The 26,722-nt window shown below is 38.8% G+C and overlaps 1 protein-coding gene across 8 annotated transcripts in view; it reads left to right on the top strand.

Annotated features, from left to right (window-relative positions):
• DLC1 (DLC1 Rho GTPase activating protein) overlaps positions 1-26,722 on the top strand; it is a 427,762-nt gene that overhangs the window by 213,048 nt on the left and 187,992 nt on the right. The window contains exon 1 of one of the 8 annotated variants that reach the window (XM_037983783.2): positions 24,036-24,126. The exons of 4 other annotated variants lie outside the window; for them this stretch is intronic. Coding sequence is in view for 2 of the 4 variants with exons in the window: in XM_073017953.1 (XP_072874054.1) it covers positions 24,421-24,559 (139 nt within the window). In the remaining 2 variants the exon portion in view is untranslated. 3 more of the 8 variants (XM_073017953.1, XM_037983781.2, XM_073017950.1) reach the window with 3 other exon arrangements.

The raw sequence follows: 26,722 nt of genomic DNA, 5'->3' as shown, positions 1-26,722 counted from the left end.
CCACAGTCCCTGAGGTCATCAGATCCTATCTACCCAGCAAGCCAGCTAGGCGCCTGGGTTCTCCTGCCGCTCCCAGGTTCCTCCACCTTCTGCACACGGTGTGTCAGCACTGCCCTCTCGTCACCCTTGCCCATCCCTCTGGCCACTGCTTTCATGCAGGGCTTCACTTTCCGCTGGACTTTCACAAAAGCATCCAGAACTGGTTTCCCTGACTGAACCTATCATTACACCAGTCTATTATCTGCACTGTCACCAGAGTTATCTTTGAAAATATATAACCTGATCGCGTCAGTTCCTGTGCCAACATTTTATCTGTCTCTTTATTAGCCATAGAATAAAATTAAACTGTCATGGCTGGTCATTTGTCCATTCAGGAGTGACCTGTCCATACATAGCCATTTGTTATTCAGCTGCAGTATTATTCATTGGACCGGACACATGTCTGTGTTACCCTTCAGATCCACCCTCTGCCCTAATTCTCCCTGCCTCTGTGCCCTGGGAGGCCAACTGATGTGAACTAAATCAAAGCACTTCCCTGCTTTCTGTCTTCCCCATTCAGCCATGAGGAGGACGAGAAGCTGTAGCAGGAGACTGGGGGAGGGGGATGGTGGGACAATGAGGTTGGAAAGTTTGTTTTTAAATTTAATTTAGTTTTATTTTATTACGTTCTGTGGTACATGTGCAGGATGTGCAAATTTGTTACATAGGTAAACGTGTGTCACGGTGGTTTGCTGCATCTGTCAAGCCATCACCTAAGTATTAAGCCCAGCAGGCATTAACTCTTTTCCCTAGTGCTCTTCCCCCACCACGCTCCCCCAAAAGGTCCCAGTGAGTGTTGTTCCCTCCCTGTGTCCGTGTGTTCTCATTGTTCAGCTCCCACTTATAAGTGAGAACATGCAGTGTTTAGTTTTCTGATCCTGCTTTAGTTTGCTGAAGATAATGGCTTTCAGCTTCATCCATGTCCCTGCAAAGAACATGATCTCCTTCCTTTTTTTGGCTGCATAGTATTCCATCGTGTATATGTACTGCATTTTCTTTATCCAGTCTGTCATTGATGGGCATTTGGGTTGATTCCATGTCTTTGCTACTGTGAATAGTGCTGCAATGAACATATGTGTGCATGTATCTTTATAATAGAATGATTTATACTCCTTTGGATACATACCCAGTAATGGGATTGCGGAGTCAAATGGTATTTCTCATTCAAAATCTCTGAGGAATGGCCACAGTGTCTTCTCCAGCTTCTGGGAGTTGCTGCTGGCTTCTCTTACTTAGGTTGCCATTTGCACTAAGCTTCCAAATTCTGACAGCCATTCCCTCCTCTGGCCCTGTGGTTTCCCCTTATAAATGGTCCCGTTATTAAACTCCCTTCAATGTACCTAATGTGCATTTGTTTCCCACAAGGAGCCTCACTGATATACCTCCAATATTTTCCATTTTTTCTTTTTCTTCATTTTGTGTGTTGGTTGCTCAAACTGTAACTATCATAGCACCCCTCCTACGTCTCTACTTTCGTGTTCTGCCTAGATCTGTGGCATGTAACTGGCACCTGATGATAGGTGGAGAAAGAGAGAGAGAGAGTGAAAGACGGCTTATCCAGAAAAAAAAAAAAAAAAAAAAGATGAGAAGCCTTTTTTTTTTTCAAGACAGAATTTTGCTCTTGTTACCCAGGCTGGAGTACAATGACACAGTCTCGACTCACTACAACCACCACCTCCTGGATTCAAGCGACTCTCCTGCCTCAGCCTCCCAAGTAACTGGGATTACAGGCACCCACCACCACACATGGCTAATTTTTTTTGTTTTTTGGGTTTTTTTGTATTTTTAGTAGAGACAGGGTTTCACTATGTTGGCCTGGCTGGTGTCGAACATCTGGCCTTGAGTGATCCACCCGCCTTGCCCTCCCAAAGTGCTGGGATTACAAGTGTGAGCCACCAAGCCCATCCACATCTTTTTTTTCTTTTTTCTTTTTTTTTCCCAAAGTAAATGAAAATAGTTTCATTAGAGACTTAGAATGTGCTCTGTCTTGGAAAAGTAACACTGCATTTTAGTCACTAAAATATCACTTTGAGCATATTTGAGAACTATTGTTATGGAGTAACATGAAATCCGTCATTCTAAAATTAAATCAAAGAACACTTCACAAATTTTGTCAGGCTATATGGCAGCCCATGCAAAACAAAGCATTATCATTAGCCAAAAATGGTTTTAGAAAAAATAGTTTCAACTTGTTTTTCATTTGGGGGGTACAAGTGCAGATTTGTTGCATGGGTATATTGCTTGATGCAGAGGTTTGGTGTCCAGCTTTCCCTGTCACTCAAGTAGTGAGCATAGTACCTAATAGGTTGTTTTTATCCCCTGTCTTGAAAATGCTACTTGCTTCATTAGATCCAACAATAATATCATTTCCTTAAAGACTTATTTCCCAGGCAGAGCTAATCTTAGAGCTTACTCTGTGCTCCTAAAAAGCTACATCTTTTCTGTTACAGTTTTATTATCTTGCTTAGCTGTGTGTCTTCTTTAGATCACGAACTTTTCTAGGTTAAGAATATTGTCTGTGTGTGTCCTGCAATTAAAATAGCTATTAAAATATAGACATTCTGTAAAATATGTGTTAATCAAGAAATTGCAATTATAAAAATGCTCTGGCTACAATCTTACTGACTTAGAATTAATACGATTCTAACGTTTTTTATTTAACCTTCTCCATTACTCCTGCTACTCAACACAACGGCCAAATATGTCAGCCAGGTCATGAATTAATGGTACTATTTGGGGATCTGTGCCACATGAATGTGTAAAGGGGGCCATTGAAAAAGATGACTTAGAGCCTGACTTTGGCTGCTTTCCTTGGTCATTTTTCTCAGAATGTTTATTCTCCTGCCTGGAGGTTATTTGGTTGGCCATAAAATGTTCAAAATCAAGATAATGAATAACTATAGCCTGAAATTCTTGTGAAAGATAGCTTTCAGAAGCGTATACCAGAGTCACGGTCTCTCCAAACTTTGTGTTATGGTCGTAAGACAGAAAATAGAAATCAAACACTTCTTTGTGACAAATGCGTAAGGGAAAAATCAGAATTTTCATAATTTTATTCCAAGCTCCTTATAAATGTACTAAATAGCAAAGCCTAGACTTGATGCATTTTGGTATTAATTTTCTTGGCTGTTTTTCATCCCTGAGAAAGGAAATGCAATTGAACAACAACAACAACAATAAGAACTAAAATGGAAAGACACTTCCCCTTTTTTCAGTCTGATCATCATTGCTTGGATCCAGAGAACGATTATGTGACATATCCACTCTGCGCCATGTTCCAAGATCTACAAATCCAAAGGGATTCGCTGAAAAAATTAAAACAGGACTGCTCTATTTCAGACTTCTCTTTGGAAAGACTCTGCTCTATTTTGTGTCTTCATTTTAGTATGGATCCGATTGGTTTTATTGCTGTCTCTCCCACTAGGCTGTGAACACCTTAAGAAAATAATTTTGTTTCCTTCAGCTCAGTACTCCCAATGCCTGGTATTATTATTGTAAAAATCAGCAAATGTTTTGCTCTATTTGCACGATACTCCCAAAGCCAAATTTTGAGTCTTATCTTTCTATTCTAAAGGAAGTTCTTCTTGTAACAGCAAAGCCCCCCAGCTGTTTTATAGGGTTTAGCAAGATGTGAAAATTGTCTTTATCTGGTCAGCCTGGGCCTTGACCAACACTCCAAATTCTGTATTGTCTTTCACTCTCAGAAAGTGAATTTCATTATTTTTACACTAATGGCTTATAAATACTTGCTTCAGTTTTTTTTTTTTTTTTTTTTTTAAATGTATGAAGGTCTCTGCTTGCCTGCTTCTTTATGAGGAAAGAATGTAGGGTATGCTCACACATAACTTCTCAGTGTTTCTAAAACTTAATGTAAACTAATCCATGAAAAGTTGGCTGTGGTTGACTGGGCTGTGGAAAGAAAACACATTAGCTTTCAGGTATCAAGTAATTTGTGAAAAATATAAGTAATCTATTCTTCAGTGCCAAAGATCTTGAACTCATAGGATTTTTAAAATACAGATACTTTTCCAAATATTTCTTCATTTTCTGTTGGTATTTTTGCTGTTGCTAATTGGGTGAGACAAATCTACTGTATTACCAGAACCAATAGAACATATTTTCTTTTCCTCTCAATCATATTTTAAGCAACACAGGTAGATGATAATTTCTCTTTCAATATGTTCTGATTCAAATATTTCCTCCCACATTTGAAGAGGTCTTCCCAGGTCTCTGCAGCTGAAAGTGGCACTTCGTTGGTATATTTATTATGGCATTTCATGTTTTCTATGATGTATTTCTGTTCATGAATTTTATGCTACATCAGGCTAAGAGCTCCTTGAAGACAGAAACCTCCCGTTTCATTTTTTGTCACCCCACGTGCAATGTGATATCTTGCACAGAGGAGGTGCTCAAGAAATAGTTTTGAATCAATCTGTTTATTTGGCAGAGGAAACAACTCATACAGGCATTCAGCTAATCTCAGGTCTATCCACGTCCAGGACTTTTCACAATATTTGACGAACTTTTAATTTCTCCTTCCAAAATGTCTGATGCACATTTTGCTCCTCCCATTATTTCTTGGAAAGAATGGCTATCGGTGCATGAAGAGGTGGCTATGAACTGCCAGTATGGGCCAGTAAGAGAGTTTTGCATTTCAGTGCTTTAATTGCCATTGACCTTTATCAGTAGAAAAAATAATTTGTCATTTTCAATCTTCTCTGAAGAAAGATCATTTATGAAAGGGCCCTTTTGTATCTGTTTTATCAAGAAAGCAACTAAGGATCTTCCATTTAGTTCAAAATCTGGCTGGGCATGGTGGTTCACGACTGAGAAGTCCTATAAAGCAACAATCTCAAACCTGGACAAACACACCCTTAAGTGTATTCCAAGATTTTCCAGGGGGTACACAGATATGGATATTTTATCTGAAATTCTCAAGTTTCAAAGGCACCCTTTCTGAAATTTAATCTGCCCTGAGACTCTGAAGTTTGCTACTCCTGGTTTTTCCAACTTTTCTATTACCACCACATTTCCCTTATTTTAAAAACGTAGGCCGGGCGCAGTGGCTCAGGCCTGTAATCCCAGCACTTTGGGAGGCCAAGGTGAGCGAATCACTTGAGGTCAAGAGTTCGAGACCAGCCTGGCCAACATGGTGAAACTCCGTCTCACTAAATATACAAAAATTAGCTGGGCGTGATGGTGCACGCCTATGATTCCAGCTACTCAGGAGGCTGAGGCACGAGAATCGCTTGAACCTGGGAGGTGGCAGAGGGTGCAGTGAGCCAAGATCGCCCTACTGCACGCCAGCCTGGGCAACAGAATGAGACTCCATGTCCAAAAAAAAATAAAAAACTTACCTGTTCATCTCTTAGATGTCTTCAAATTTTTACCTCTATTGAGTTTCCAGTGCACAATTTGCAGTTTAATTTAATTAATAATGTGAATATATACACAAATATGTACCCACAAGAAAACTGATTGATCCTAGTTTCTTTGGAGAGGTAGGTTTACTTTAGAAAGTTACATGTAACAAGGTATTACTTTGACCTCACTAAGTATAAAATGACTTACAATTCTGCTGGCATGACTATACTTCTTGTATTGACCCTCCATTGGCTTGAAGCACTTTGATTTGTTTTCTGTAGGCAAGTTCAATATCTCTTTCAATGGATTCCATAAACATTTCTATTATAGAATTAAGACATAACTTTTTAGATGTGTTTTATCAAAGTAGGAACCCTTAAAGAGCTATTAACAACCATAACAAATTCATCAGTGCCCAATAAAAGGTTGGTGCCAATATTCTTGTCTGCAGGCTGTGCAGAAATCTTATTTAATTCAGGAGAAGTGTGGATCATGGATTTAAGAAACTATTTTGTCCTGACTACTGTAATGAGGTAAAGTACTCACAGAGTTCTTAAAGTTCTACTTAACTAAAATACTCACTAAAGAGTGCTGATGCACACACAGTAGGGTAATATATTTGTTTTTAAAATTTCCTAAACACATTTCTGTGACTCACACCTGCTAATGTTATAAACTTCTTGTTAATATAAACGTTAAATCAGTTCTTTTCTATGGATTTAAGGAAATAGACAAATGGGGACAATAACAGTACAGTTCATCACTTTTTAAAATTTCCCCTTTCTCTTTAAATCTGTGATCCTCTTGAACATATTTATCTAAATATTTTCCCCACTGAGCTGTGATTTCCTAAAAGACATCTTCCCTGCACCTCGGGAATGCCAGCCTCTTAACAGATGTTTTGGTTGAAGTTTGTGGAATGAATGACTGAACTGATAATAATAACAAGAATTTACTCTGTGCCTGCACTTTTCCAAGCACTTTATAGACGTGAACTCAGTTAATCCCCTAGCGACCCTATGAGGTAGGTGCTATTGTTATCTAGATGATACAGGTGAAGAACCTGAGACTCAGAGGGGCTTCCTAATATATCGAAAGTCACACTGTGGCCAAATCAGGATTCAAAGCCAGCAATGCAGACAACAGTGCATGCTCTTAGCCGCTATGCTATATGTAGTGGTTAAATGCCAAGACTTCTCAGGCTGTTGAATAAATTTTTTCCATAATCCGGCCTTACCCTTCCTTTCCACCCTTATTTTCCATCCTCTTCTAGCACGCACCTTCCGCTGTAACCATGGTAACAACCTCACTTTTCTCCTGAAGTTGCTTCTGCATAACTTGACCTTTGCTCCTCCTGTTTCCCTTCCAGAAATTATCTACCCCATCCCCCAATGACTCATTTGTGTCCTGGCTTCCCAGAGAAGGTGAAGTCTTCTATGATAACTCCTGCTCACATTAATTTCATACTTTCTGAAATGAGATAACTATGGCACATGGAGTCTGATCTGGGCATTTTTGTACTTGATCACTGATGGACTGTCATTGTCCTCTGAGTGTTCCATTTATCTCAGCAATGCTTTCCAACAGCTTGTAGCCATCTTTTAAAACATCACGTAGCACAGTACGGTGCACCTAAAAGATGCTTCTTTCATTAATAATTAGGCTTTATTTTTAGAACAATTTTAAGTTCACAGCAAAAGTAACCAGAAAGTAAAGTTCAAACTGTATGATATTCTGGTAAAGGCAAACCAAGGAAACAGTCAAAAGATGATTGGCGGTCAGTGGTTTGCGGAGACAGAGAAATGAATGCGCAGAGCACAGGGGGTTTTCCGCATAGTGAAACTATTCGGTATGACACTAAAATATTAATAGTACAGCATTTGTTTTACTCCACAAATCCTTGCTAGAACTAGGCATATCCTGAATGTTCAATAAAATTAGAATTTTTCACAATGTTGCCCTTTTTGGCTACAGAACTATATTATTTCATAATTCCGTTGGAGCTCAGAGAACATCTTTTGCCCCGTCTCTTTCAGCCTCAGTCATATAAATCAGTGCCATCGTAGCTTACAGTTTTAAGATTCATGGATTTTCTTTTTCTCCTTGACTACATAAATTATCTCCTTTTTAAAATCACTTAATTTATCCTGAACAGGCCATTTGGCTATTTGTTTATTTTTAATTAATTTATTGTTTTAGAGACAGGTTCACGCTCTGTTGCTCAAGCTGGAATGCAGTGGTGCAATCGCGCCTCACTGCAGCCTGGAACTCCTGGGCGTAAGCAATCTTCCTGCCTCAGCCTCCCCGGTCAGTGGGACTACAGGCATGCGCCACCATGACCGACTAATTTAAAAAAAAAATGTTTTTTGACCGACTAATTTTTAAAAAATGTTTTTTAATGTACAGACAGGAACTCACCATGTTGCCCAGGCTGCTCTCAAACTCCTGGTTCCAAGAGATATTCTCCCACCTCAGCCTTTCAAAGTGCTGGGATTACAGGTATAAGACACCATGACTGGCCTGCAATTTGGTTTTTAATTTGCAATAGAATTTGTTTGGGTCACGTGCTGCTGCCCTTAACAATTTTATATTTTCAACAGACTATATTCACATCCCCTCATGTTTAAATAAACATGTGTTTATTTAAAAAGGAATATAAAAACAAAAAAAAAATGAGTGACACAATTGATGCATTTTTTAAAATAAAGACTCTTAAATTAAGAGAAGAAAATGTCAGAATTCTGTTAGACTTAACCTGAATTCTATCATTTAGCATTTTTCTATTTAAAAAAATATACTTGTATGTGGGGCGTGGGGAGCACGTCCATTTTTTTTTTTTTAATTATTATTTCTAAGGCCTCTGATGGCTGCATCCCAGCTGCAATGATGAACACAATAGCGTCCATCTATGCAAAACAAACATCAGCCAGGTTACCCAAAGGTGGACATTAACGCCTTCTTATTTTATGACTTTAGCAAAGTGAAGAGCTGGCTTATTATATCCAGAAAACTTTATTTTGTAATATTTTTGAGCACCAAAACTTAGGCCTTAAAAAAGAGTGACCTGGGTCTAACTTGTGACCTTGACTCTGAGTTGGTACTCATCGTTCCACAGCTAATCAGGAGCCATTCTCCCAGATGGTCCACGACAATAGAACATAAACAGAGCAGTGACCACTCATCCCCACATGTAGGGAGTGGCCTGGCCTTTCTATGATGTGGACAAGAGGTCCGTGGGGTGGAGACACATTCAAAATGTCTTACCAAAAGGAGATACTCCAACACGCATACAAATACCTTCAGGCATTCCAACAGCTTTCCCATTTATAATGAAAGCCAGCTTAAACAAAACAAAACAAAACAAAACAAAACAAAAACTGCAAGTCACAAATATCAAGACATTTTTCTGAAGAAAACAAAATGTAAAATTTCAGCAAAGTTGGTTTAATTAGATTACAGACAGAAGATAGAGAAAAGAAAAAAAAGAAACCATTGCATTATTTGTTTGTCTGTTTCCTGGTAGAACCTGAGTGAGGCAAAATAACAGCACTAATGTGTAGAAAGAATTCCACATCTGGAAAACCTTTGCTTCATCTATGGTAGCTTTTCAGCCTCTTGCTCTGTCTCCATTATTTCCCATGACTTCAGCTTACCTTGCTTTTGTTTTCTTTAGCGAAATTATTTAACCCTTAGGGGTTTCAGGCTTGGTCTGGTTTGGTTGGTTTGGTTTGTATGGGAAAGGGAAATACTACATATTTTTGTGATTTTCTAGAATTTACCTTATTTATATTTATTACTGTCTATGTCACTTACACTTTATTGATATTTATTACTGTCCATGTCAGTATACTGTGTATTTACTATATTATATAAGTGACATAGACAGTAATGAGTATAAATATCTGATTAATTCTATGGAATTATATTTTAGAAATACTTTAAGTGGATAGTGCTTTGATTTCCATTTTAATAGCTCTAATATTGGTCTTTCTCTTCCCATTCAAGAGTTTTATTTTGTTCATCGCAAATCACAGAAGTTAATATCACGGAGCAGATAGAAATAAATTTACATATTAGTATCACAGTACTCACTGAAATCATATGTAATTAACAAAAAATGTTTACTATCCAAACATGATCTCACTGAATTCTCTACTATAAGCCTTAAGTAAGTTACATGGCATTGATATTTGAGTTTTCTTTTCCTCTGTCTTTACACCTTCTCTTGGGAGTCTCACCCAACTAAAGATATGTCTGTACATGGCAGGGTGCAGCGGCTCATGCCTGTAATCCCAGTACTTTGGGAGGCTGAGGCAGGCAGATCACTTGAGGCCAGGAGTTCAAGACGAGCCTGGCCCACATGGTGAAAACCTGTCTCCCTACTAAAAATACAAAAAATGAGCCAGGTGTGGTGGCGCATACTTGTAATCGCAACTACTTGGGAGGCTGAGGCAGGAGAATCCTTGAACCTGGGAGGCAGAGGTTGCAGTGAGCTGAGATCACACCATTGCACTCCAACCTGGGCAGTAAGAATGAAACTCCATCTCAAAGAAAAAAAGATATGTCTGCACAGTTTCCAGCTCTGGCCCAAGCTACACATCTCATTCCAGTTGCCCCCTAGTGCCATCACAGGAATGCTCACATTCTCCACAACCTCCACTTTCCACCTCAACGTTTTTGCTAATATTGTTACCTTTTCCTGAAATTTCCTTTTATATTATCTCCAGATGTCCATATTTACTTTGTCTTTGAAGATTTCCAGGATATCGACTATTCAGCAATCGGCACTTTTTCCCAAAACACTCCAGTACTATATCTGAACTTCTTATAAGGCTGGTATCCTTTCATGCCCTTTATTATTACTGTTAAGACTTTTTTCCCCTATTATATAATAAAAACCATGTGTGACTTATCTTTGCATTTCTTGCACATAAAGGACATTCAATCATTTTTTTCAAAAATTAAAAAATTGAAAGAAACGAAAATGGCATTTTTAATTAAGAAAAACAGCATTCCCTTTAATGCGCCCTTTGCTAAAGTGTGCCCATAATTTTCAGGAATGCTTGTTTAAAAATTCAGATTCCTGGATACCTCCAGGCCTGCTGAACCAAAATCTCTTAGGCTCAATAACCATAAATGTTAACATACTCTCCAGGGAGTGTTCTTCTTATGAACTCTAAGTTTGAAAACCACTGGTTAATATCAGTGGAAATTTCCCATCTATTATTCTTCCTCTACATGCATTTCATTTCCATTGGTACTTCAAAGTCTGTACAGCAAAACAACATCTTAAGGTTTAAGACAGATTATCATAGCACTGAATGACAACCAAAAAGTCAGTCACATTTTGTTATAAATATAACCAAAACTATTTTTGAATATGTATTATTGCCATACAATGCACTAGGCTCATAAAACTATTGAAGACACCACCTGTACAGAACTTATAGTCAAGGTAAAAGAAAAGAAAAGACACAAAAATATGAAGTGTATTGAACAAGCAAAATAATAAAAGATACCCAAAGTGTCATATGGTTGCACATATTTGCACTTACTGCCTACTCATTATCCAGTCTTCCAAGGACAACAACCTTTTAAGGTAATGAAAATAATTCCATATGCACACATGGCAAGGAGAGAAAAAGAGGATGGGGCTGTGCAATGAGAAGCTGGGCATCACACCACTCACATGCAGTGAGTAGATGTTCATTGGAACAAGGTTCTTATTTTATTTACAACTTTCTCTAGAATTGTACACCCACTTCTCCTCCCCAGGGCTAAATTTTGTTCTCATCTTGGAATAGCCTAGCAAGTGTTACCAAGCACCCACATAAAAGGAATTTGTGTCTGGTCACAGTGGCTCATGCCTGTAATACCAACTATTTGGGAAGCCAAGACAGGAGGATTGCTTGAGTCCAAGAGTTCAAAGCCAGCTTGGGCAACATAGTGAGACCGTGTCTCTACAAAAAAAAAAAATATTTGAGCAATTAGCCAGGCATGGTGACACCTGTCTATAATCCCAGCTACTCAGGAGGCTGACGTAGGAGGATCGCTTGAGGCCATGAGTTTGATACCTGCCTGGGCAAAATAGGCAGATGCCAACTCTGGAAAAAAAAAAATAGCCAAGTGCAAAGGCACACGCCTGTGGTCCTAGCTACTCTGGAGGCTGAGGCAGGAGGATAGCTTGAACTCAGGAGTTGGAGCTATGATCACACCCCTGCATGCCAGCCAGGGTGACAGAACGAAACAATGTCTCTAAATAATAATAATAAAAGGAATTCTAACTCTATGAGATGGAGGGTATTTGGGGGTGAAGGAATTATAGAACACAGTGGAGTGGTAGCCCTGGGAAGCCAGATGTTAGGAGCACTGAATGTCTTAGGAAAAAGGAACAGGTCACAGGAGTGTAGGTGGTCAGAGAATGAAAGTGAAGATTGGTGACACACACAGCACCTAATTTGCAGTTTTGTAGTTCCTAAAAATGGCCCAAGTAACACTGCAAAAATCACTGCCATATAAAAGGCCATATATAAACTGCCATATAAAAACTGATACAAACTTTGGTTAAGTCCACAACCTTTAGCTTCCCCTAAGTGGAACCTATGATCCCTACGCTGGGTTAATGCAAGTCCTTCCAAATGTCAGCCCATACAAGTCTCTTCCTACCCACTTCTTACTTCTTCTTTCCTCCCCTAGAAAGTTGCAGGCCAGCAACAAAGGGGGAAAGGGACAGGAACTAGTGATGGTGATAGGGGCCGCCTCTCCTGTTTAGTTGTCTCAGAATCTCCTTATTCTAGACCTTGATGGCACGTCCTTTGAGGGTGCTGATAGCCTGCTGAGCTAGATAAGCAGTAACAGCTAAGTGGTAAGATACTCAAGAGTCTCTGGACATTTAGCTGAGGGGGGAATGAAAGCATTGAAATACTGGAAAGGAAGATCTGAGGCATTTCTAGGCAAGGAAAATAGTGTTGGCAGAATTAAAAGACTGGGAAATGCACGAGGCACAGTGATGCAATTGAGTAGCCCAGCCAGCTGGAGCCTAAGAGCTTGTGTTTGGAAGGAGAGAAGACTGGAAAAATGGGATGGGTCCAGTCTCCAACAGGCCTCAAAGAGTGATTATAATTTTTACAAAGAATACTAATTCTTATTAATCAGTTGCATCACCCTATCTGCAAAGATCTAGACATCCTTATTCTTAATTCTGTATTAAAGGGAAAAAAAACAGTTATTTTTAAATGATATACTGTAATACCAGAAACTCTTTAGAAAACAACTACGATCACTATTGATAATAAACTTTTAATAGGTATACATTTCATGGGATTTAGTGGCTAGGTTAGAAGAAAAGTCAAAATATTTTGAGGTAGGCTTTTGGTTTTGGGGATATACTTTTAAAAATTGAACTCTGATTTATTACAATTCAACCATTGCTCATGATAATAAATAACAAGTGACACCATTGTTATAAAAATAACATATGAATTTTAAAAAACTAAGAAAATAGCTGTTTCTAAAGATCTCCAATTTTCCAACTGATTTCAGAGCAAATATTCTCCTAAGAAATGCTATTTCCTAAAAAAAAAGCTAGATAAAAGGAAACTCTACCTTATAATCATTATATTTTACACTTAATTGGCAAAATTGCCTGTTTTATTTCCTGTCTCCATGTATCCTTTGTTTTTCTTTGAATATTTCACTTTTCAATATTCTTGCATCATTGGCGATCTAGTCTTCATGCCAGATGTGAACCACTCATTGTGCACAAAATTCCAAAGTCAAAAATACCTCTGTTTCCTTTGGAGGTTTGTTTTTCAATTTCCAATTGGAATATTAACGATGCTGACTACTGCTGCTTTTCCATGTATATAACAAATAATGAGAGATGTACAAATACCAACAAGGGTTTAATTCAGAGGCTGATTTTAAAACTTCACAAAACAGTGGCCTTTTCTCTCCATCTAGAGCTACTCTTATATTTTATACTTACACTTCAGAGCAGGGTTTTCCAAACATATTTATGGTGATTTATTTCTTTAACCCATACCGTTTTAAAATATAATGAAAATAAAGTATTAGAAAAAAAATTGGAAAAGAAAACATAAAATAGAAGCCAAAGTTTTTTTATCCTTAGATTCAACATACATAAAATTAAGAAGTTTCTGAATGTTTACTTTCCATTTCTGTGCTCATCTCTGACCATCTGTCTGGACCCTGACCAGCCATTCACTGAATTGGCCACACCTTGATTAGTTTCAAAGGCCAGAAAGCCCAAGCCAATAAGAAGTGGCAGGGAAAGTTAGAGTCAGAGTTTCCCAACTCTTTAGTTGAAGACATTAGGAAATCAATGAAGGCATCAGGTTTCTTTGATTCCCACCACATTTCTTAAATTTATTAACAAGAGTCCCCTGACACATATACACACAAAGGAATCTGTACAAAAGAAGCATTTGCTAAAAATCTCCATGGTCTTTCACCATCTGCATTTGTGCTTCAGTCTCTAGGGTGCTCAACCTTCACCTCAGATCCCCTCTTTCCTGTGAGGTTTGCAGACTGTCATCTCCTGTACAGTTTCAACTCATGCAAACACATCGTGAGGTTCCATCTCCCACAATTCTATTTTTCCTTTTATCAAAGGCTTTCTTTTTTTCCTTCTTCTCCTCACTTGTCTTTCTTTAGCATTTTGTATGCCAATCAAAAGAATAAGAGTTTCACTTTTTCATGTGTTTTTTTCTATTTTTTTCCTATTTCAAAATATTTAAGAAAAGGATTTTGGCTATCAGAGAGACTGTGAAAATTTACATTCTTTTGCTGCTAATATTAGCAAAATGCCTGTTCACTTTAATAAGTATTTTTTCAGGTTACATTCTGCACCTTGAAAAGGAATATATATCCATACAAACAACATATTCTCATATAATAATGCAATACAATAGAAATATCATTATTGAGTTGACATGTTTTTATACTTTTGTAATGAATAGATGCTAATAATGATTCAATACAAAATGACTCTTTCATGAAACCATTAAAATAAATTTTACTATTGATATTCAAACTACTTTATTATAATAAAATCTAATCCAATTAACACAGTACTGGGTATGTCATTTTGATATATACACACTCCAAGTCAGTGATTATTTCTTAAACAGCAATTTTTTTCTCTGGTGATAGAAAAACCACCTCCTCCTCTTCACCTCCCTGTGAAGTTATATATCTAATTTTCAGAGATTGAGGGTTCTGATGGTTTGCTTTGGTTAGAGAATTTTTGTCAATATCAAAGTTTGAACACTAAGCTTCTATTACCCAATTCTATCACTTCTACATGTTCTGTGAAATGCTTATTCATAAAGCCATCGATTTTTCAATTGGATTGTTTCTATTTTGCTTTTTGATTTACTGAAGTGCTTTATTTGTTATAGATAATAACACTGCATTGCATACTTATGATGAAAATATTTCCCCAATTTATCACTTTGCTTTTTGTCATCACCCCTAAAAATTCTCTCATGTACCAAGTAGTTAATCTCATCCCACATTCATCCCATTCCCAGCCTCTGGCCAGCACTGAGCTGATCTCTGTTACTATAACTTTGCCTTTGTAGAATTATCTATAAGTGGAAAAAGGCATTTGTACAAATGTATATTTTTATATGTCTTTAGTAATTCCTAGGAGTAGAATTCATTGGTAAGATACATTTAACTTTATGAGAAACTTCCAAGCTGTTTCCGAATTGCTTAAACAATTTTACATTCCCACCAGCAATCTGTAAGAATTGCTGCGGCTCTGCATTCTCTCCAACACTTAGTATGGTCAGTCTTTTTAATTTTAGTATGTAATAGTATCTCAACTGGCTTTAATTTGCATTTCCCTAATGATTTATGACGTTGGGCATCTTTTCATGTACTTATTGGCCATTCATATATCTTCTTTTGTGATGTATCAGTTTAAACCTTTTGCCTATTTGTTAAAATGTGGTTGGAAGATGATCAGAAAACTTCTACCAAGTCTTACAGTTTTACTCCTACATTTAGGTCTCTGGTCTATGTTCCATTTAGAGCTCATGTTTGTTTCAGGTGTGAGGTAGAGTTCAAGATTCCTTTTTTCCATATGGTTATCCAACTGCCCCAGCACCCCAGTTGTTGATAACCTATTTCAGCTAGATTATCTCCCCTCCATTAGCTAACTTTAGCACCATATAGTATGGATCTGTTTCTGGAATCTTTGTTCTGTTCCTTTAGTCTATATTTCTATTGTTAAATCAATACCACCCTGTCTTGATTACTGTAGCTTTTATAGTAAATCTTGGAATCAGGTAGTGTAAATCCTCCAACATCACTCCACTTTCAAAATTATTTTGGCTCCTTTAGGTCTTTGTATTTCCATATAAATTAGAATCAACTTGTCAGTTAAACAAACAGACAAAAAATCTGCTGGAATTTTTATTGGTTTTGTGTTGAATCTATAGCTTGGAAGAATTAAAAACCTAGCAATATTGTCTTCAAATGCATAAATGGCAAATCCCTATGTATTTAGATCTTCAATTTCTCTTAGCAATATTTTGTAGATTTCAGTGTACAAATTTTTGTACAAATATTTTATTAAATGTATCTCTAAGTATTTCATATTTTTAATCATGCATGGTATTTTCTTGTTTAACTATGAAATGTTCATTTCTAGTATATGAAAATACAATTGATTTTGTATATTAATCTTCAATCCTGTGATCTTGCTAAACTCACTTTTTACTTTTAGTTGATCTGACTAGAGATTAAGCAATTGCATTGATCTCTTCAAAGAACCAGCTTTTGTTCTTCTAAACTATTTGTTGGTTTTTAATTTCAGTGCTTTCTGTTATCTATCTATTTATTTATTTATTTATTTACTTACTTACTTATTTATTTTTGAGACGGAATCTTGCTCTGTCACCCAGGCTGGAGTGCAATGGCACGATCTCGGCTCACTGCAACCTCTGCCTCCCGGGTTCAAGCAATTCTCCTGCCTCAGCCTTCTGAGTAGCTGGGATTACAGGCGCCCGCCACCACACCCAGCTAATTTTTGTATTTTTAGTAGAGATGGGGTTTCACCATGTTGATCAGGCTGGTCTCAAACTCCTGACCTCAGGTGATCCACCCACTTTGGCCTCCCAAAGTGCTGGGATTACAGGCATAAGCCACTGCACTGGGCCGTTATCTTTATTATTTTTTTCTTTCTTCTGCTATCAGGTCCAAAGATGTCTTTATTTTAGGACTAATTTAGCCCCGCTGCTGAGGCATGACTCTTCTGGGGATTATACCTAATGCTCCGTATTTCCTGAGGTCTCTTCATACTCACTGGTAGGAACACAAACTAATGCCAGCTTTGTGTGCGCTCCAGGAAGTGACTGCACTTCCACTGGACTGGAAGTGACTCTAGTCCACTGATTTCCAGGGTTTCTTTCCTAGCCTTGGAGAGTTCCTTCTCATGCTGCTGTCTATCCATATTCAGCCAAAGGCTTGGGAAGACCCCTCTGCAGATCTCACTCTTTGTTCTGCTCCGTCTTCTTTGATACTCTGCCCTACAAATTCTAGCTGCCTCCATTCCCCTAAACGCTGATCTCTGTCACCTCAACACTGCTAGGCCATGCTGGGTGGCTCATATCCATAATCCCAACACTTTGGGAGGCTGAGGCAGGAGAATTGTTTGGGCCCATGAGTTTGAGCCACCCTGGACAATACAGGGAGTTCTGATCTCTACAAAACATTAAAAAATTAGCCAGGCATAGTGGTGTGCACCTGTAGTCCTGGCTACTCAGTGAGAGGATTGCTTGAGCCCGGGATGCAGAAGTTGCAGGGAGCCAAGATTGCACCATTACACTCTTGCCTAGGCAACAGAGTGAGACCTTGTCCCCCCACCAAAAAAAAAAGAAAAAGAACTGCCAGGTTATGTTTGGTTTTCCCCTCTCTACTCTGTGGCCCCCAAATTGCCCATATGCAGAGTTGGTATCAGAACAATGGTCAGGCTTATCTATTTTTTTAAAACCTTCTCTCAGAGATGACAGTACTTCACAATGTATTGTATACTTTCTGAAAAAAAAAAGTTGTTTTTTTAAATTTTTTTTTCTTTCGTGTGTGTGTGTGTGTGTGTGTGTGTGTGTGTGTGTTTCAGTAGGATCCCTTCATACACAGAAGTCGACCTGCAAATACCTTTTTACGGAAACATTCAAGCTAGTTGACTTTGCAATGTTTTGAGTCCTATCACAATATATAACCTTTATTAATACTATAGTCAAAAAAGTATAATCAACAAGTTATGTTAACATAGAGAAATATTTGGGTTCCTGTTTGGTCTGATTTTTACATCATCCCTGAATGTATATGCCTGAGTATATCATGCAGCCATTATCCAAAATTGTTTTTCATTTTATTGTTAGTGTAGGTGTGTTATTTGAGATCGTTGATAATTGTTATAATCCAAAAATAACAACGTCTGTCATTCTTTATGGACATTTGTGGCAATGACTGTATATGAAGGTAAAATAATATGTGAGGTTTTTGGGGTTTTTTCTCAGAAGGAAGTCTTCTAATTTAGAAACAGCAAGGGGTTAATATTTGTATTTCAATCTCAACAAAAAGATACATGAAACAGTAAGTATTAATTTCAATAACCACGATTTAAAAGCCATTCAAGTAATCATAATATACTTTAAATAGGAGAGAGCAGAGAAATGATAACCCCTGTTCTGTGCTGTAATGCTAGACTTCTTTACTAACACACTGTAATTTTACATGGTGAAAAATGAAAGGATAAAAGAAAGAATAAAAATATGACATGAATAAAATAAAATGAAGAACAAAATAAAGGAAATTATTTCCCCCTGAGGTTTTAACTGTATCTAAAATTATTTTACTATTAGATATTCGGTTCTTGCTAAGGTAATATAAGTTATAGATTTTTTTGCATTATTTTTGATGTACCATTATTGTTTATTTTTCTATAGAAATTGCAAATGTTTAACCTTTTGAAATTACAACATAAAAGAAAACCTGAAATCATGACATAGAAAAAAAAGTTCTGAAGGCATCTCTACATCCTCTTTCTTTTTTCCAGTATGTTTTATTTCCTGCCTCTCTGTTAAATATTTTCACATCGAAAACTATGGTCAACTACAGAGAGTGGAGAAAAAATGATCGAGAGAGGATTAAATCCAAAGAAACAGTTCCAGAGAAAGATGTTCAAAGCAACTTGAAAATAGCTTAAGGAAAGCATTAAAATGGCCAATTATATATACTAATAGCTAGAATTCTGCTGAGGTATTTTTCTGAAGTGGAGTGAGACCATCTAGCCCAGTAGAGTTGTTTTAAACTTTTCACTCCACTCTAACAGGAGGGACAAGTCCCCACCCTATGTAATTCTGATATCCTCTTCTCCCACCCTCGAATCTCAACCAGAATAAATGATCTAGTCAATACTCTCATTAGCAAATGAGAAAACAAAATGCTGTCCTAAGATCACAAAGCTGTCTGGCAAGGGGCAGAATTGAAATCAAGTCCTCTTTTCCACAGGCAAAGTGACTTTTCATAGCCCAGGTAGACATCTTCGCTTCAGAAAGCATAGTTACTGAAATTCAGCAGTCAAAAGGAAATAAGATATTGTTACATGACTCAAGAAGAAAAGGAAGTCCTCTCTTCCCTAACATTCACTTCTTGTTTTATTGCAGCCTTTCCCCTTATAGATATATTCAACACTGTGCCCTCCAACAAGTTGATTTTACTCTGACAGATAGTGTGATTTTGGTATATATCAGAAGTTGTAGAGCAAGTCTCTGAACCTTGATCACCAGTCCTGTCAGTAAAGCTTTCTCAACATAGAACCGCAATGTATACATTTATTTATGTATAAATTATATCTATAAATCACGGTACTTATGTGCTTTGTACATTATACAAAATGGAAATATTTAAAGAACTCTATGTATACATACAGATATAGATTCCAAGATTTTCTCCCTGCCTTCCAAGAATAATTTTGTTTGCCCCCAGGTCAGAAATAATCAATTTGAAGAAAATCATCATTGTAGTTTGTTGGTCTATCAAACATCAATATGCACCTAATAGTGCAAGCCACCTTGATTTGAGCCCTTTGGTCAAGAATATTTAATAGAGCTTACACAAAGAAGATTCTCAACCAAATTCAGTGGAATCCTTAGGGTTCCAAATGTAGAAGCAGATTAACAAGTAAAATTTCCAGTTGTCAGAGCAAATACACTAAAGATGATTATATTATCTAAACATTTCAAAACGAAAGCGGTCCTCCACAACATGTAACCCACATGCTAGATGCCAGTTATCACAATGAACAGAAACCATTTAGACATCCTTCAGAGTTACAGAGGCTTCATTCTACGAATACTCCTTGTCATGGACTATTGGATACCTACACCGTGGAGAACATCTTCTGTGGAGTTACAGCATTTTAGGCAGATATATTATGCTGGGGTAGGCACTGCCATTCACTAAGCCTGCCATCCTATTTCAGGGGCTGGATCACTCACAGGACTTAACCAATGGGGTTATAATCATTTTCTTTCTATGCCAAAGACCCGGATCCAAACATGGTATTAACTCTGAATAAGCTTTTCATTTCCCATCGTTATTCACATTCTTTTGAAAGGATCTTCCAGCAGTTTAGGTAGTCCTAAATGTTCTCATTAGTCCAAAGAAGGGTTAAATGAGTTTCATCAGCAACAGTGGCCATAAGACAAAAGTGGATTTATGTTACACAGGCTTGGTAAAGAAGGGTCCCTAACATTAAATCAGAGAAGATGGAACCTAGAAACACTATAAAATTAAAAATTTTGTTTACAGCAAGATAAAATGTATAAATCAGACAAAATTAAATTAAATTAGTAATACATTACCAAAGCAGGATGATTTTCTTATATGGAAAATGTTAGGGACTTACTTAAACCAAAATCTCTAGCTTAGGATACAAACTAGAACCTCTGCTCTCCAGGGATCTGGAAGAGTTTACACAGCTTTCCTGGCCAAACAGCATCTCCACCAATGGCTGAAACTAATTCTTTATCACAGAAATAAGAAACTGCAAACCTATCAAAGCATAATGTCGTTATTCTCTTTTTTTTCTCTTTTGAGACAGAGTCTCACTCTGTTGCCCAGGCCGGAGCGCAGTGGTGCAATCTCAGCTTACTGCAAGCTCCACCTCTGGATTCACTCCATTCTGCCTCAGCCTCCCGAGTAGCTGGGACTACAGGTCCCACCACGCCCGGCTAATGTTCTGTATTTTTAGTAGAGATGGGGTTTCACTGTGTTAGCCAGGATGGTCTCAATCTCCTGACCTCGTGATCCACCCGCCTCAGCCTCCCAAAGTGCTGGGATTACAGGCGTGAGCCACTGCACATGGCCGATTCTCATTTTTCTTATGATTCCCAGTGGGATCTTGAAAAATCAATGAACTTCTCATATTCCTACTTGTTCTACCTATGAAGCTGAGACAACACTAATTATCACAAACTAGTCTCCCCTCTCAGTGTCACAGAAAACTGGGATAGTTTGAAGTTTGTGGAAATACAACTTGAGGAATTATTGTATAAGTGGCAGATTCTAAGTAGCACCTTTTCTGTGTGTAGCATTTCTAGTGGCCTCCAAAGAAAGCAAAATGTAAGAATAATTTAAAATTGGTTGTGTATTAGAATGTCTTTACACCATACACATAAAATATAGCTCAGATTCATCCATAAGGGGTTGAAATACCCTCACAGTGAAATTTGGACTTAACGAGTTGTCAGAAATGAGAGACCAAGTTGCCAGCTCTACATTGGCCTACGGTAAAACCTATAATTAAAGTTTGCCTTGCTCAACAATGCTTAACTGCACTTCCCCTCCTGAAATACTCTGCCAATGAAACTTACATTTATGCCATGAGGTTTCCTTTCCAAAAAGACAAATAAAACATAAAAACCTCTTAGATAGGTGAGGGCTGTGGGTCATTCTACCTAATGCAACTTGCACTAGGAATAGGCAGGTGTTTCTAACATCGACTGAGATGAGCTTCACTGAAGAACTGTGAGTACTGTCCTAGAGAAAGTGTGTTGCTAAGAGGAGGAGGGTTGTTTTATAACACTTTGGAGATTAGACCTGAGTGCTCTATTGTTAAACAGTGTGTGTTGAACTAGACCTTGGTTCTCTTGGCTCATTGCCCTTGAATTTCCATAGTCGGGATCACCTCAAATGCATCTGCAGACTCAGAATTCTGCCACACCCTAGGTCCTGTTGGTTATTTTATTTTGGCTAAGATTAAAGAGCATTAGCTCATAGCTTGGTATCGACTGAACCTAGATAACACTAATGGGTCACTATCATTACTATCGTCATTAATTTAAGACCAACCAAGTTGATTAGGAAGCTAATGAGTTTTTGAGGTAGACAGCTCCGGGCATGAATCCTGGATCTACTACTTACTATCTAACCTTTTTCACATTTTTTCTAATCTTCAAGTTTCCTCATCTCTAAAAAAGTGATAATAATACCTATACTGCATCTCTGATGACTTGCTAATCTATATACAATACTAAAAGCATTTATCATACATTATAGGTACTTAATGAATGCTTATTTCCCTTTACTGCTCCCCTTCTTTTCTGTGTTTAGGTATAGAAAAGCTTCCTATCATTATAGTCAGTCACTTTGCATGACTCAAACAACCAGCTGTTGATCATGCTGGGAGCGATTGTGTGTCCCTAACTTTATCATCGATCTAGATTGGAAATTCAGGCGAGGTCAGTGCCTAGGAGGAGTTAGGAATCCAGGCTGTATTTTCCTCTGTGTTCCTATAACATTTTGCATAACACTTTGAACATGCTTCTACCTTGAAACGTATCACATTATTTTGGGACTATTTTTGGTCAATGTGATATTTCCTCCTTGAAGACAGAGTTGAGGTCTTATTTGTCCTAAAGTTCCGCAGGCCTAAAACAGCATCTGGTGAAGGGCACTACCCATGTCATGTGTACTTCATGTCATTCCTCTGCAAAACGGGTCCAGATGACACGATTCGATGTGCTTCATGGTGTTCAGATCTCTTTGCAAGAGAAACACACACAAACTTTGGGGATATTGTTTTAAAATGGAACCAGGTTATGGCAATCATATTCTCTGAAAATCCTTAATAGAGGATTTTCATTTGGAATCGGCCCCTCCAGGCACAGAGGTCTATATACTTCAGCAGTTAGCATGCATTCTCTCCTAATCTATGCCCCGTCCAATGATAAGACAAAGACGTGGATATCTACCATGAAGTACATTCTCAATGGGGGACATCCATGAGCTTTTACAGTTTGGGAACAACACAGTTTAGGACATATAGGTTATTAATAAGCACTGGTACTAATGTTAGTTGTAATTCATGAGCACAGTCTCACTATTTTCATAATCATCCTTTGTATAATTAACTTGTCAAAGATATATGGTGAAAATAATGCGTGTTGTAGAAATTAGAAGACTCAGGAGATCAGTGTGGGTTGAAAATGACTGTGTGTGTAAAAATAATTACGGTAATAATTAGCATTTGCATGGCTTCTTGCAATTTACAAAGTGTTTTTACAACATTATCTCATCTTGCAAAGGTTATGAACTGGCCTTTAGATGCTATCTTATGCCAATATTAAGCTTCCCTGCCAAACCTTGTGCATTATAAGGTAGGATTTGGTAGACAGGAAGAAAAGAGGATTAATAATGCATTTAAAAGGCAAAAAATCTGCCAAATTTATTGGCGTAGAAATAGATTTATTTGGCATTTTAGAAACTAAGGCGCGTATCTTGTAAAAGAAGCAGTTGACTCATATTTTGATTTCACAGTGCTGGGCACTTTTTTTTACATTTTGGAGGGTGAGTTTTTGATGTGCAATTGTAATGAGGAAGTTCACTTACTTGGAACTAGAAGATTCATAAAATCGGGATATTTGAAACTTTTTAAGGGGCAAAACCTAGAGTGACTTGATCAAACCAATGTAAGTAGAAGTACGGTTAGAGAGAAAATGTGAGGAGCTGATCAATATTTTGTTTAAAACTCAGGCGTCCATTTCTTTATTTTATTTATTTTAGAGGCAGGGTCTTGCTCTGTCCCCCAGGCTGGAGTGCAGTGGGGATGACCATGGGTCACTGCGGCCTAGAACTCCTGGGCTCAAGCGATTTTTCCCTCTCAGCCTCCCAAGTAGCTGGGACCACAGGTGCATGCCACCACACCGGCCTAATTTCTTGTAGGGGTGGGGTCTTGTTTGTTGCCCAAGCTGTTCTCAAGCTCCTGGCCTCAAGTGATCCTCCAGCCTCAGCCTTTCCAGGTGCTGGGATTACAGGCGTGAGCCACAGTGACTGGCCTCTCAGGTCTCCATTTCTTAGAGAGAATCCAGATTGACCTGTAAAATGCTTCTTCCAGCCATATCTTCCTTCCCACAACCACAACTAAAGGTTGAACTTCCTATCTCATCAACCGCCTAATCTAAAACTATGAGTTAATGAGATTAAAAATGAGTTACTAAAATGCAAATGTTCTTGAGAATCAACCTTGAAAGTTAAAGACAAGGCCACCTGCCAGCCCCACCCTCCGACCTCCCCTGCTCGCTTGCCTCCGGCGCTGCGTTTCCCTTTGAAAACGCGAGGTCACCTGGACTGCCCCTGAAGGGGAGACCTGCTGTGTGACCGAGGAGCAGCCCGGCGCAGACCCAGGTGAGTCATTGGGTTACACAGGAAGCGAGACGCCTCCGGATAGCTGGGCTGCAGCTCGCGCGCCCCGCGAGGGTGTCGCCGGCGCAGGGTAAGCCTTTCCAGATGTGGCCGCCGCGCGCGCTTGGCCGCTGGCCAGGAGGCCGCCTGCAGTCGGCGCTTCCCGGGGCCGCAGTGCCAGCCGCAATGCCGGGCTCCTGAAGGCAGGCGATAGCCTGCGGCCGGGAGGACAGCGCGGGGCGGAGGACGGAGGCATGGTCGCGGCGCCCGGGCTGCGCTGAAAGCGTCTGCGAGCGGATGGGGGACCCCAAGGCCCACGTGATGGCGCGCCCCCTGCGAGCCCCTCTCCGGAGGTCCTTTAGCGATCACATCAGGGACTCCACGGCCAGAGCCCTGGATGTCATCTGGAAAAATACCAGAGACAGACGGCTGGCAGGTGAGAGGCGGAAGGGGATTGGAGACGGGGGGTGAGGGGTATTAAAAAGAAAACAATTTACTGCGAAGGCGCAGTGATGAGCTTGGATCATGAATGATCTCATCAGCTGGGTGAAGTTTCATTCTTGTCATGGTAGTGTGTTCGGTCTCCCTTTCTCTAGTATTTAATGTTGATGGAGTGTTGAGATTTTTGTGTGTTTGTTTTGTGTAACGCCGCTCTGGTTACTGGTCTGATTATTTCTTGATAAGGAATTACGAGAGTTGTGGGGTTTTTTAACCTTGAAAAGAGAAGCAAGGTCCTTGTGACTGTCCGGAAATCGGTAGTGATGAACAACCGCCGCAAAAGCCCTGAGCTCCGCGGGGCTGTCTCGGGTCAGCTTTGGAGCTGTAGCTGATCAGGTGTGAGGTGCCCTGGCGTGTGCGCGGGAGAGGGGCCTGGCAGGTCTGTGTGTCAGTGGAGTGATGGGCGCTGCCCAGTGAAAGCCTGCTGGTATTCCTCTGGCAGCCTGGAGCTGCTCTCAGTTCCAAGAGGGTGTCATGTGTGCCAGAAGCAGGCGTTTGAAATATAATAAAACATAAATACAGTGGTGCAATTCAAATGCTCTAGGGCTCATGTGACAGCCACCAAATGGCAGACTGTGTTTGCAGGGGTCCGGTAAGGAGATAGGGACTTCTGTCTCATTTTGTCGGGATAAAATAGCATCTCTGCGGTATGAAAAACTCTCTGAATCTGGGTAGGGTTTCCCAATAGCGTTTATGGTGCCTTCTTGTTTGCTCTCCAAGTCTGCGTTCCTATGCCATCTACATGGATGGGTCAAAGACTATGTTTTCTTAACCTTTTTGGTCAATCCAGTTGTTTTCCATATACTGAAGGAAGGTCTGAATTGTTACAAATATTAGAGGTGGCCTCTAAGAGTCAATGCAGAGTTCTGTGCTGTGTTCTTAATAAAAGGTCGTTTGATTTTCACATAGTTGTCCTGATATGACTTGAAGAGGGGAAATTTAAAGTGTGCGATTATGATAAAGCAGATTGTGAAGATAACCTGCTAGTTTCACACCCTCATAGCCTCTTAAGATTGTTCTGAATGCACATAAAAATCTTTCTCTCTGTTACACTAAACAATGCTCCCCAGGACTGACGGAGAAAGGAAACAATGTCAAGTTTAACCATTAGGTAGGGAAGGGAGCAAAATATTTTAAATTTAACCATTTTATTATTCTTTAGAGGAAAATGTGGCACCCTAAAGAAATACGACTTTCCAATATGATTTTTTATTTAATTCTTTAAGGAAGTTTAAGATATAAGATTTGGGAGTAAAAAATGCACGACTGTAATTGGTTGACAATTTAAAAGAAAAGGTAGTTTCTTCATAGTTCTTCATAGTTTAATAAACAATGCTACAAATGAAAAGATTCTATAAATAATATCTTACTAAAGATAATGGAGAAATATCTTGTTATGGTTTAATGTTTTAATTTGAAAGTAAGACTAATTCAGACATTTATGGTTCTGAGATTTCCTCTTACATTTTCATAAATAAATAGCCTTTCACAGCTGCTGAGAATAATAATATCCTCTAAGAATAAGAATATTATCCCTGGAAAGTTGTTCTCTTTCTTCTCATTTGTCTGTTATATATTAATACTATATTTGCAGTCAAAACATAACAGCAAGTGTAAATTAATGAAAACACAGAGAAAAACGGTTACTTTTTATGTGTGATGAAAACTCAAATGTTTTCACAACTCTAGCAGCAAATAGGATTTTTGCTGCTGTAGGTCCATCAAGGGAAAGAATTCTTTATGCTGCCCAGGTTTTCTAAGAGCAGTATAGACCTCTGAAGTAATTCACACAGTAGAGAATCCAGATACCATACCTGAAAGGAAAAGACTTTGACTATGACAACTGACTCTGATTTGGGGGACCTGGACACTTCTAGTGTCCTTCTCACTCTTGGCTCATGGCTGAAAGCTCATTTAGCCAAACACAGACTGACTTGGTGCACATCCAAACCTCAAGAGCGCTTGCTTCCATCCCTTTCCCTCAAGCTTCTCGTCCGCACTCAACCCTTCACACTCACCAAACGTTAAATAATGGGGGCTAACGACCCACAAAAAGTCACTTCTCTGAACACCAGAGAAAATCTTTGTTATATATCATAGC

The sequence above is a fragment of the Chlorocebus sabaeus genome, chromosome 8 (genome assembly GCF_047675955.1).
Source record: "Chlorocebus sabaeus isolate Y175 chromosome 8, mChlSab1.0.hap1, whole genome shotgun sequence".
NCBI lineage: Eukaryota > Metazoa > Chordata > Mammalia > Primates > Cercopithecidae > Chlorocebus > Chlorocebus sabaeus.
This window is presented reverse-complemented; position numbering and strand designations above follow the sequence as displayed.